Source organism: Syzygium oleosum, unplaced genomic scaffold (assembly GCF_021117445.2).
Source record: "Syzygium oleosum isolate NSW1041296 unplaced genomic scaffold, Sole_v2.1 Sole_v2.34, whole genome shotgun sequence".
Taxonomy (NCBI): domain Eukaryota; kingdom Viridiplantae; phylum Streptophyta; class Magnoliopsida; order Myrtales; family Myrtaceae; genus Syzygium; species Syzygium oleosum.
In genome coordinates, this window is record NW_026607518.1 from 1909520 (window position 1) to 1921973 (window position 12454).

The 12454-nt window shown below is 40.5% G+C and overlaps 1 protein-coding gene across 1 annotated transcript; it reads left to right on the top strand.

The window, feature by feature from the left end:
* Positions 1-8878: 8878 nt before the first annotated feature.
* Positions 8879-10614, top strand: LOC115665104 (allene oxide synthase 3-like). Its single transcript, XM_030586996.2, has one exon. The coding sequence runs from the start codon at positions 9016-9018 to the stop codon at positions 10453-10455; it is 1440 nt and encodes a 479-aa protein (XP_030442856.1). The 5' UTR covers positions 8879-9015; the 3' UTR covers positions 10456-10614.
* Positions 10615-12454: the final 1840 nt, after the last annotated feature.

The window sequence follows — 12454 nt, forward strand, 5'->3', positions numbered from 1 at the left end:
AACAAACATTGGCAAAATCTTGTTTGCTTTCATTATACTCTGAATCACTCCATGTTTCAGCTTTGAAAGCTTTCTTATATCGTCCATATTTTCCTTTGTTCTTCTTGAGAAAAGGACATTTGAGTTTTATGTGTCCGTTCTTTTTGTAGTGTAAACATATCACATCTTTGTTTTCTTCATCTTTGGCACTTGATCTCTTCTTAAAGTTTAACTTCTTGGCTTTTGATGGCTCAGAATTCTTGAATTCTTTTTTGACTTATTTGTCTTTACCTTCTTTGCCATCTTTCTCAGTTTCTTGACCATTAGAGCCAACTCTTCATCTTCATCTTTATCTGAATCCGTATCTGTCATCAGAATCAATGTTAATTTTTAGAGCAATAGACTTTTTACCTTTGGGTTCTTCAATTTCTAAGAACTTTTCAATTTCATAGGATTGAAGAATTCTGATATGTTCGTCCACCGTGAGTGGTATGATCCCCCAAGTTTCTCAAATAGAAAATTTGATGTTGTTCCACTCTTTTGAAAGAGCTCTCAACAATTTGTTCACCTTCATAGGTTATGAGATAGGATTGTTTTGGAATTCAAGCCCATTTACGATCTCAGTGAATCTGCTCTGCATCTCAGAAATTGTTTCATTTGGTTTCTGAGTGAAGGACTCGTACTATCCAAGGAGAATGTTGAGATTTGTTTCCTTGACTCTTTCTGTTCCTTCATGGATAAGCTTGAGAAGATCCCAAATTTCTTTCGCAGTTTTGAGATTTGCAATTCGTTTGTATTCAACACTTGCTAGACAATTGTATATGGCCGTTCTGATCTTTACATCCAGATGGATTCTTCTGGAAATTTCCTTGGCTGAGAGAGGTAAAGCTTGAGGTCTGATTTGCTCTCTAATTCCTTCGGAAGAAGGTGTCTCATTTTGCCCTTTTGAAGTTTCTGGGGATTTTGTTTCGTTTGGAATGATTCCATGTTCAACGATGTCCCATATGTCTTGATCTATTCCTAAGATGAATGTCTTCATCTTGTTTTCCCAAACACTGTATTCAGTCCCATTGAAATAAGGTGGTCTGTTGTTGTGACCTGACTCAGCATTACTAGCCATCAAGAATCGTTAGCACAGAAGTAAAATAACATTTCAAAGAAAAATAAGCATTAGGCTTTGATATCAATTGTTACGGCTAGTGCTATCACTTAGAGGGGGATGAATATGTGATTTTACCAAATTGAATGATTTAAACGTGCAGAATGAATATAGTCGAGATCAACAACTCATATGATTAATATCAGATAGATGCGTATGACACACTTGTATATAAGTTATCGTCAGATGATTGTGTCTGGTGACTAAGATGATGTTCTGACAAACTTGTTTAACAGATATGTATGCAGTATAATGTTAGTAATAATAAATAAAAGTTTAGGGATAGAAAATACTGCACATAGATCTTTATAGTGGTTCGGCTTTATCGAGCCTACGTCCACTCTTTACGCTGGCGGCTTATTGGCTGTATTTCACTATTGAATCACCAGAAGATTGCAAGAGCAGTGCTTCTCAGATGATAGGCTACACTATCACGTACACTCTTCACTCAAGTAATTTTCTTTCTAAAATCACAACGTGGAAAATAGTAATCACAAAAGTGTAAGATTGAAGCTCTATTCAGACTTTGGAATTCTCGATTCTGGTTCAATTTTCTTGTACGATGTTTGCACTCCTTTTATACTCCTCTACTTCCAATCTATCTGTTGGAAAATCTTTAGAGGACTGATCTCCAAATTAAACCGTTGAATAAACTTCCTAAAAGAAAATGCATAGCCGTTAGAAGAAGAACCATTATCTCCGAGTGATTTGATTGCCCATACAATCAAATCAAGGTTTTCATAAGTGTAGTTCTTCATGTTTAAGGAATAATCTTGTGATTGCTAAGTTGAATATCTTGAAATATCAATTTGATTATCCTGCATAAACTTGCCAAAAATAACACTCATTGAATCAGACAAGTAATTTTGAGTTTGATGACAAAGTCCTTTCATCGATTAAGTCTGATAACTCAGCATTTACCTGCATTAAACAACTTAAGTGTAATTCTGGTAAGTAACATATAGTTTTGTCATTCCTCAAAACTCATTAGGGATTTTTCTCAACAATTTGAACAAGTGTACTCCGATTCCTGAATGAGAAATTCACACACCAATCTTACCAAGTGCGCCATTTTTGTATAATCTCTACCTTATGATCGTAGGTTTTTATGGCAAAACCTAGAACGCCCGGTGGGCAAGTAAAAGAAGACCTTCAGAAATCCATGTGCAATAAAGGAGGAAACAAGTGGCCGCATGGTGATAAAGCAGCCCAATAGTTGGAAGCTTCCTGCGTCTCTATCGCTTGTTGATTTTCAGCCAAGGGTGGATGGATGAGATGGGTTTTGAGCCACGTGAACAAGATCAGTTTAACGGTCCTGATGATGTTAATTATGCATAGCTTGGCCCATGACCACGCGGACTTTTCCCTTTCGTTTGTCCTTGCGCCATCTTGGGGACCAGAAAGGAGGAGAAAATCCTCCACAATTAATTTAATTAGCCAAAAGAATGAGAACGGACGATTAACATCGACAATGTCTCCCATTTCATTTTAAGAGGTCAATGCTTACAGTTGAAATATACAATTTGAAGCATAATTATTACTCGTTTTAAGTGAGCCTAACTGAATATGAGTTGGAATGAGGTGAGAATGATGCTATCCCTTACATCCAACCATACTCATTCGATTCGGTCTAGATAAGAATCGTCAAATCAAAAACAACAACACCATTGCCATGTTCATCCACTACAAAAAACTGATTTTTTCCGACGAAATTTCCAACGAAAAATTATGGAAAATTCGTTGGAAAACGAATTTCCAACGAATTTTCCAACGAAAAAAATTTCGTTGGTAATAGGTCGTTGGAAAATTTTCTGACGAAAAATTTTAATTTTCGTTGGAAATTTGCGACGAAAATATTTTCGTTGGAAATTTCGTTGGAAAACTCGTGACTAAATTCGTTGGAAATGAATTTTTTTTCAAACAATTTTTTCGTTGGAAATTACAAATTTTTTTGATCGAAAAATCGTGGAAAGTTTTTTTCCATCAAATTTTTTTTTTTGGTCGAAAAATTTCAATTTCAAAAATTTTTTTTGGCCGAAAAATGGCCCTCGCCGCGGCGAGGCCGAGCTCCCGGATCCGGGCGAGCTCGAGCTCGTCGCCGGCGAGGGGCCGAGCTCACCCGGATCGGGCGAGCTCGAGCTCGTCGCCGGCGAGGGCCGAGCTCACCCAGATCTGGGCGAGCTCGAGCTCGCCGGCCATGGCGAGCTCGGCCCTCGCCATGGCCGGCGAGGCCGCGGGCCGCGGCGGCGGTTCCAAGCGGCTCACGCGGCCGAGAAAGGAAGAGAGAGATCGAGGTCGGTTGGACGGTGGCGGTGAGGCGGGATGGGTGGCGGCCTCGCCGGCCATGGCGAGGGCCGAGCTCGCCATGGCCGGCGAGCTCGAGCTCGCCCAGATCTGGGTGAGCTCGGCCCTCGCTGGCGACGAGCTCGAGCTCGCCCAGATCTGGGCGAGCTCGGCCCTCGCCGGCGACGAGGCGTCGGGGGCGTCGGGGGCGGCCCATGGTGGCGTCGGGAGCGCCGACCGCCGCGGGGGCCTGGCCCTGGATGGCCGCAGCGACGCCTTCGGGGACGGAGCCGACGTCGCGGATGACCTGGATGCCGATCTTGGTGTCCATGGCACCGGAGGCCGAGTCGGAGGAGGAGGAGGGCGGCGGGGGAGGCGGCGAGGAGAAGGTGGAAGGCGAAGGAGAGCAGAGAGAGAGAGAGGGACTCGGAGAAGGGAGGCTTGGGGGGGGAAGGAGATGAAGGAGACGGCCATGGCGGAGCAGAGGGAGAGAGAGACACTAAAATAATTGCCCGGAAATTTCCAAAGAAAAAAAATTCGTTGGAAATTTCCAACGAAAAAAAATTCGTTGGAAATTTCCAACGAATTTTCCAACGAAAATTGTATAAACTGAAATAATTGCTCGGAAAATTGAAATTCGTTGGAAAATTCGTTGGAAATTTCAAACGAATTTTCCAACGAATTTTAAAAATGCCGAACGGTACGGTTTTTTAATTAATGTTGGAAAATTCGTTGGAAATTTCCAACTAATTTTTTTCGTTGGAAATTTCAACTAATTTTCCAACGAAAATTGTATACAATGAAATAATTGCCCAAAAATTGAAATTCGTTGGAAAATTCGTTGGAAATTTCCAACGAATTTTCCAACGAATTTTAAAAATGCCGAACGGTATCGGTTTTTTTGTAATTCGTTGGAAAATTCGTTGGAAATTTCCAACGAAATTTCCAACGAAAATTGTATACAATGAAATAATTGCCCGAAAATTGAAATTCGTTGGAAAATTCGTTGGAAATTTCCAACGAATTTTCCAACGAAAATTGCACAAACTGAAATAATTGCCCGGAAAATTGAAATTCGTTGGAAAATTCGTTGGAATTTTCCAACAAATTTTCCAACGAATATAAAAAATGCCGAACGATACCGGGTTTTTTTGTAATTCGTTGGAAAATTCGTTGGAAATTTCTAACGGAAAAAATTCGTTGGAAATTTACAACGAATTTTCCAACGAATTTTGTTTAGTTGGAAATTTCCAACTAATTTTCCAATGAAAATTTTTTCGTTGGAAATTTCCAACGAATTTTGCGACGAAATATAGTTCGTTGGAAATTTCCAACGAATTTTACGACGAAAAATTTTTTGTTGGAAATTTCCAACGAATTTTACTTTTCGTTGGAAAATTTGTCGCAAATTTGCAACGAAAATTTTTTCGTCGCAAATTTTCGTGGCAAAAATCCAGTTTTTTTGTAGTGATCTAAGCGACCAAAAATAACTCGACAAAGAGAAACTATATTCCAAATCAAACTGAGCATAGACGATTGCGTGCTCATCATTTTGTAGATGACATTATACTCAAGTTAGCATTAGAGAAAGAAGCATAAGTGTGCCATAAGTACTTTTCAGTCAGTCACCATAAAGAATGAACACCTCAAACTGAACTAAATAAGGATTTGAAGGCCGAAGGTCATTTTGGATATGAACCTGGCTCTTTTTTAACATATTGTTAAAAGTTTTGCATCCAAGAACCGTACAAGAGGCTAGCAAAAAAAAAAAGAATTAAATTGGCACAATTATAATTAGTTTAAGACTTTTTTTGTAATTTTTTCTAGTTTCTTATGTGCACGTGAACCCGTGAGATTGCATCGAGTACGAATCAAATATGATAGACCTCATGGGTCTGGAATCAGAAGGCATATATACATTCTCATGGTATGAGTAACTACACAAGAGTATTGCCCCCAATGAGATATCCACAGCCAGTACCGTAGAATATCCTAATATTCTATTCTGTGGTCGTATCTTGTGTGCTTGTCCACACACCGATTCACTGACTCTGTTCCATCTGTTTCCTGAAAAAACCCTAAATGCCTCAAAGCCACACCACATTCAAACCATGTCTTCCCGTCCTCTCTATAAAAAACCCTATCATTTCTCTCCTCGTTCCACGGCAATTCCGCATATAAACTCCCACCAAAAAAGGAAACAAATTTGTCCCACAAAGAAGAAGGGTCAAGAGTATGTCTGCATTAGTAGAGATATGGGAGTCTGAGCTTGCCAAGCTCGGAGAAAAGGTTGCCATCAAGAAGTTACTCCGGTCCAAATCGAAGTCCGGCCAAGAACGCGAAGAATCAGCCGAAGCCGAACCGAAGAAGTTGTCGCTGGCCAAGAAGGAAGAGAGGAGGAGAGAGGTTCCGGCCGAGAGCACGATTTCGGAGGCCACTGTGTGCTTGCTCATGGACCGGTTCGTGCCATGGTGATGACCTGGAGAAGGAAGAGACGAAGAAGAGAGTGCAACAAGAACGAAGATGTATTATAAGGTCGTCACTTTGTATATTCCCTAGTATGGGGTATCTGTTTTTGAATAGGGAGGTATATGAAGTATGTGTTATTGGCCTTCTTTGGTAATTGTATTGAAGGTTCCTTTCGCATCTACTTGACTTTCAACAAAGGTTTTGGTCTTATCGACCAAGTGCTGTGGAGATGCCTATCTCTATGCTCTGTGAGAGAGGTCTCTTGCTATAATTATCTCGTAAATGGGTCGTGTCGACGACCGATGAGCGCCTGCTCAACATGGGCTGAATCATTGTTTAGAGAACTCGTAACACTTATTAAGCATACTTAACTAAAAATAATTCAATATTTTTGGAACACTCATACACAAAATCCTAAAATCCTAACTATATAAGCGAGCAAAACTTTTGTTCTCCTCAGCCTCAAAGGGAACTCAATTTAGAATTTTAGCGTTTTATAGTGGGAAATTTATGTTAACAATGTTAGTAATTAACGATTGTGTAATACCAAGCTTTGGAGTTAAACAGAAGTTAGAGTGAAATGTGTTCACTGTGAAAGCATGATAGCCAAATTTTTGCCTAACATGGCCCTTTAGGTAGAATTAGGATTCTCTATTTGGAAATTCAGTGCACATGGAAAATCCTGTCGAGTTATTTTTACATTGTAAACTGTCAAGTTCTCATTTTCAGTTTTTGGTGACATTTGTTCATGCATCGAATGCGATCGGACCGAGAAGATTACTAGGCCTTGCTTATCTCTGATCGAAGAACCTTTCATGTACGAAAAACCCATTTGGAACCCAAGTTCGATTTTCTTAAGGTATCTTTTTTAGGTGACCTTTTACCAATTTATATGCCTTGGGAGCTTGGATTTCACCTCTTCTTAGTTGGGTGTTCCTTCGGACTGCCACATCTCCACATTGGGCCTCGGCCCTTTTTGGCGATTTTCCGTCTTTGGCCGGCGAGGGTCGCTTCTTCTTTATCATAGTAGCTCACGGGCCTGCCTAGGACCGATCCGAGCCATAAGGGCCCGAAGACAACTTAGGCAGGCTTTGACAGGGCATTCAATGAGAAGCTCCGGATCAACCCGATTAGCCCTATCCAAGTCCGGCCCGACGCCCAATAGTTTTGGTACATAAAAGTTTTATGATTGGCGAGCTTGGTAAATAAATTTAGGCCCGACCTTAAGATTTGACCTAGGTGCAGGCTCGAACATGCCCACTGATCACCTCTCGACTTCGCGACCTTAGCCAGCCTCGTGTCGTGACTTTAAGACCCATTAATTTAGGCTTTCTTGTATCATTTTAGGCGAGATAGCTACTATCGCCCAGAACTAAAAGCAACGTCGGTCGATAAAGCACCCGTCACTTTCCTAATTGCCCCCCGACAATGCTAAAGGGACGCAGAAATTGGGGCAATATTTATCTATTGCATGTTGACACTTAAAAATTTGCCCAAAAGATCGTTATACTTGTTTCCCTCCTAGAAATACTTTTCTTATTAAATATCATATGCTTGCATCTTAGATTGTTTAAACATTAAGTAAAGTTTTAAACAAATTGCTATTAGATTTATCGATATTAATAGTTGGCATTAATAAAGAAAAGAAAACAGAGAATGAACATTGTCATGTTATGACAAAGAATTTGACCATTTACGAACCTCTGAATGACATGTAGCCAAAACTCATTTTGGAAGTTTCGATGGATCCCTCCCGTTCCTGTTTGGTCCCCCCTAAGCGGGGTCAAAGCGGGGTGGCTGTAATCGAGAAGCAAACTTCTATCTATTCGTGATCGAGTATTGAGAGGTTATCCTATTTCCCACTCTTTCTGCCTTTGCGCTTGCTCGCTGTGAACTCTCTACGTGCTAAATTGAAACCTAAACATGCCAACTACGATTACAGTAGTCTTCTCTGTGAAGGCTCCGTGATGAGGACGATGTATCCTTGAATCAACCCTAAAAAAGAATGGTCAACAACACCGAATTGAAAGACAAATACATCAGCGTGACGTGTCAAAAAAATAGATAATATTTTTTTATAAATTGAGAAAGAAGTTTAACCTAGAGCTCATTTGAAATTTTCTTTCAACATATATAAACAAAAATTAAATATAAAGGGGGGCATCGAGAGCTGCCCTTGTGCAAGCTATCATCCTTATCCAAGATTGGACCGGTCAATCGTAGCAATGTTGGAAACAATGGTTGTCTCTTCTTTCGACTCATCTTGCGGTCAAATCTCTTGTCGGGCCATTTGATTTCATTGCTCACGAAACCTTTGTTAGGTGTACTTGCTAAAGCATTCAACGTTTTCGGGTGAAATCAATCATAATTTTAGAGAGCGGTTTGACTAATGTTCGTATCCCAAAACAAAAAAAAATGCGACCGATAATCTAGCCACCTAATAATTGTTCCATTGGCTCTCTATGCCTCGTGGGCTATACGCGAGATACCGGAAATAATGATAATTGTACAAATTAATCACGTGGATATGCTTACCACCACCTATTCGTTCGCAATTATTGATCATGATCGAATAATAAAGAATTGGTGGTGGGGTTTCACGAGCGAATCTTGAGACTTATTGCCCGAGGTTTAAAGAAAGTGCGTGGCTGACCAATCTATCTACTGAAGAAAATTCAACAGGAAGATTATGCATCTTAGTCATCATTTTTAACGTGCCTGCGATAAATCATTCAGACAGGCGGTATTCAGGAACAGTTTTCTTGGTTTCGACCCATCAAAATCAAGAAACAAACCAAGGAAGGTGGGTAAGAATGAAATTAGACCGAGGGTCAGGATTAAGCTGTTCTTCAAGAAAGTAATCGCCGCGCACGTGTGGAATAAAAGAACAAACGTTTCAAACATGTTGCGTCTTAATCACGTGATGGCTCAGGATATGGCGTCGACAGTCTCCATGGACACATTCAAAAGCTCTATATTTATAACCGGCGGTTGGTTTCATGTGATGATGCATTGAAAAAAAACTTGATATTGTGCTGATTTTGTGAATTTCAGTTGTTCTCTCCCTTTTTGTTCTTTGAAACCCAACACTTGAACAAATTCCCTTCTTAATTTTTTAGCCAACGATGTCTTCGCCTTCTTCATCAAATCTTCCTCTAATAGCAATCCCCGGAGGTTATGGCTTGCCCTTCTTCGGCGCCATAAAAGACCGGCTTGCCTACTTCTACCATGAGGGGACAGACAAGTTCTTCCGGACCCGGATGGAGAAGTACCAGTCGACGGTCTTCCGGTCCAACATGGTTCCGGGCCCTTTCATGGCCCGGAACCCTAAGGTCATCGTGCTCCTTGATGCTGTCAGCTTCCCGGTCCTCTTTGACACATCCAAGGTCGAAAAGAAGGACGTGTTCACCGGGACCTACATGCCCTCGACCGACTACACGGGCGGATACCGCGTCTGCGCCTACCTCGACCCCCCTGAGCCCAAACACGCCCTCTTGAAAGGCTTAATTCTGTCGACCCTTGCGAAGCGTCATGATAAGTTCATTCCACTCTATAGGAGTTCCCTATCACAGCTCTTCATTGACCTAGAAGATGAGTTCTCTAGCAAAGGCAAAGCACCATTCGACGACTATTGCAACAAAATGTCCTTCAACTTCTTGGCCAACCTATTCTGCGACCAAAATCCATCTAGCACGATCCTCACGACCGACAAAGCAACGAAATTCTTTGACTCGTGGTTGTTTTTCCAACTTGCACCGTTGATTACCCTAGGGTTACCAAAGATACTAAACTTTTTGGAAGACATAGTCCTACACACTTTCCCATTGCCTTCGTTGTTGCTCAAATGCGAATACAAGAAATTCTACAAGGTGTTCAATGAGTACGCAAAATCGATATTGGACGAAGCTGAGAGTTTGGGAATCAAAAGAGACGAAGCTTGCCATAACCTTGTGTTCCTGATGTGCTTCAATTCCTATGGGGGCATGAAAACCACGTTGCCAGCGTTGATCAGGTGGGTCGGACTCGCCGGAGAAGAGTTGCAGCGACAGCTTGCGGAGGAAATCAGGACTGTTGTTAGGTCGGAAGGCGGGGTCACAATCGCCGCCTTGGAGAAGATGAGCTTGACCAAGTCGGTTGTCTGGGAAGCGCTGAGAATCGAGCCTCCGGTTGCGTTCCAGTATGGCCATGCCAAGGAGGATATGGTGATCCACAACCACGATGCAGCCTTCGAGATCAAGAAGGGCGAGATGATATTTGGATATCAGCCGTTTGCAACCAAGGATCCGAGGGTGTTCGAAAGGCCAGAGGAGTTCGTGGGCGACAGGTTCGTCGGGGAAGAAGGCGAGAAGCTGTTGAAGTACGTGTACTGGTCAAACGGGCGCGAGATCGATGATCCGACCGTGGGGAATAAGCAGTGCCCTGCCAAGAACCTGGTGGTGCTCTTGAGCAGGGTCATGCTCGTGGAGTTCTTCCTCCGCTACGACACGTTCACGGTCGAGGCCGGGACGTCGACGCTTGGGTCGACGGTGACGTTCACGTCAATGTCGAAGGCCACGAGTAGTTGAGTCTCAATCATATCTAGCTCTCTCATAGTTTTTGTGAAATTATCTACTAGGACCAGGTCGTGATTTAATTGTTTCGATTGGTTTGCTGGTGGAATAAATTCTGGTGATTGCTGCATCGATTGGTTTATCCCCTTTACTCAATAAAATGCTTTGGCTGAACATGTCAATTGTTGTATTATTAGGTGGCAAATTACAAAGAATGTAAGGGTACGTTTGTTTGAGGAAAAGTGTTTTTTGAAAATCTATTTTTCGAACTTTTACCCATTTGGTTCACCGAAAATACTTTTCCGTTAGGAAAACATTTATGTATAAAATTAGGAAAATGAATTCCCTAATCTAAGAAGATGAAAATACTTTTAAAATTGCTCATTTTGAATATGTCAATATTTTATATTTTCTTTTCTTTTTTCTTTTTCTTTTCTTTCTCTTTATTTTTCCTTCTACCTACCAGCCGGCCTTACGCGAGGCTGAGCTTGCCAAATTCCGGCGAGCTAGAGCCTTGCCAACCTCGCCAACCTAGCCGCGGCGATGTCGGGCCTCACCCGAGGCCGGCAAGCTCGAGTCTCACCTGGATCTAGCAAGCTCAAGCTCACCGGCCTTGAGCGAGGCCCAACATCACCATGTCCGGCGAGCTCGAGGCTCGGCCGATCTAGGCGAGCTCGAGCTCGAGCTCACCGGCTTGTGGCCATCACTAGCCGATCGCGATGGAGGAAGGAGGAAAAAGAAAAGGAAAGAAAAGAAAAGAGAAAAAAGAAAATTAAAAAATTAAAAAATTATTAATTTTTTTTTAAAAATAATAATAAAATTATTAAAAATTCAATTTTTTTTTGCTTGAAAATAAAGTTATGAGATTGAAATCATTTTCCACTGAAATCCAAATATTAGAAAACGATTTCTATCATGGGTCACCAAACAAAAGAAAACTAATCATATTCTTGGAAAATACTTTCCGAAAAACTAGTTTCCTTATCATTGAGTTTTCCATGAAACAAATGCATCCTAAGATCCGATATAAACTGTAAGCATAAAACAAGGCCTATTTCAGAATTTAATAAGCTAACAAGGGCTTAAATTGACAAATCAGAGGATTTCGTGGTCGGCTAATTTTGTTTGAAAGGATTTGCCTATCAACAAAATATATAATTTCAGTACTTTCGAGATCAAGCCTATTATAGAAGATGCTTAGTTTATCCGTCTATCTGTTTGTTTGTTTTTTTTCGAGGGTACAAGATATCTTCGGCTAATCATGGCAACTATCTTTCGACCCAAAAAAAAAAAAAAATCATGGCAACCATATTAATCATTCACCATTGACCCTTATTAAATTCTTTGAAACGTTTCATATATTTTTCTTTAGGGAAAATGACATAAATGATCTCTAAATTTTAGCCCAATATATAATATAGTCCTTGAACTTTTACTTTGCTCAATGTGGTTCATGAACTTTAGCCTAATGTGCAATATCGTTCCTGAACTTTAAATTTGTTTGATATAGTCCCTGAACTTTTGATACATGTTCAATTTAGTCTTTAGATTATATGAAAATATTCAATGTTGTCCTTTCATTAAGTTAAGTTCATGGACAATATTGAACATTTTCAAATAGTTCAGGAACTAGATTGAATATACACTCAAAGTTTAGGGAAAGCATTGAACTAATTAAAATTTTAGGGAGGACATTGGACATTAAAATAAATTTTAAAGATCACATTGAACAAATTAAAAGTTCATAAATCACATTACATATTAGGTCAAAATTCAGGGACCATTTATATCATTATCCCTTCTCTTTATATAAAAGTCAAATGATAAGAGTCCTGAGGTATACAAAATTATAAAATAAGAGTAATCCCAAATTCCTTTCACAAATCTGGCGACACACACAATTTGATTTTTTTTTAACTTAAAGAAGGAACGTCTGCGATATTTTAATACAGACAAGTGGTAAATATGGATCGTCATCCATTGCGAATAATAATATATAAAACTTCACGCGCCG

What these genes read in the sequence shown, in the direction of transcription:
- LOC115665104 (XM_030586996.2), top strand. Translation starts at nt 9,016, where the DNA reads ATGTCTTCGCCTTCTTCATCAAATCTTCCTCTAATAGCAATCCCCGGA.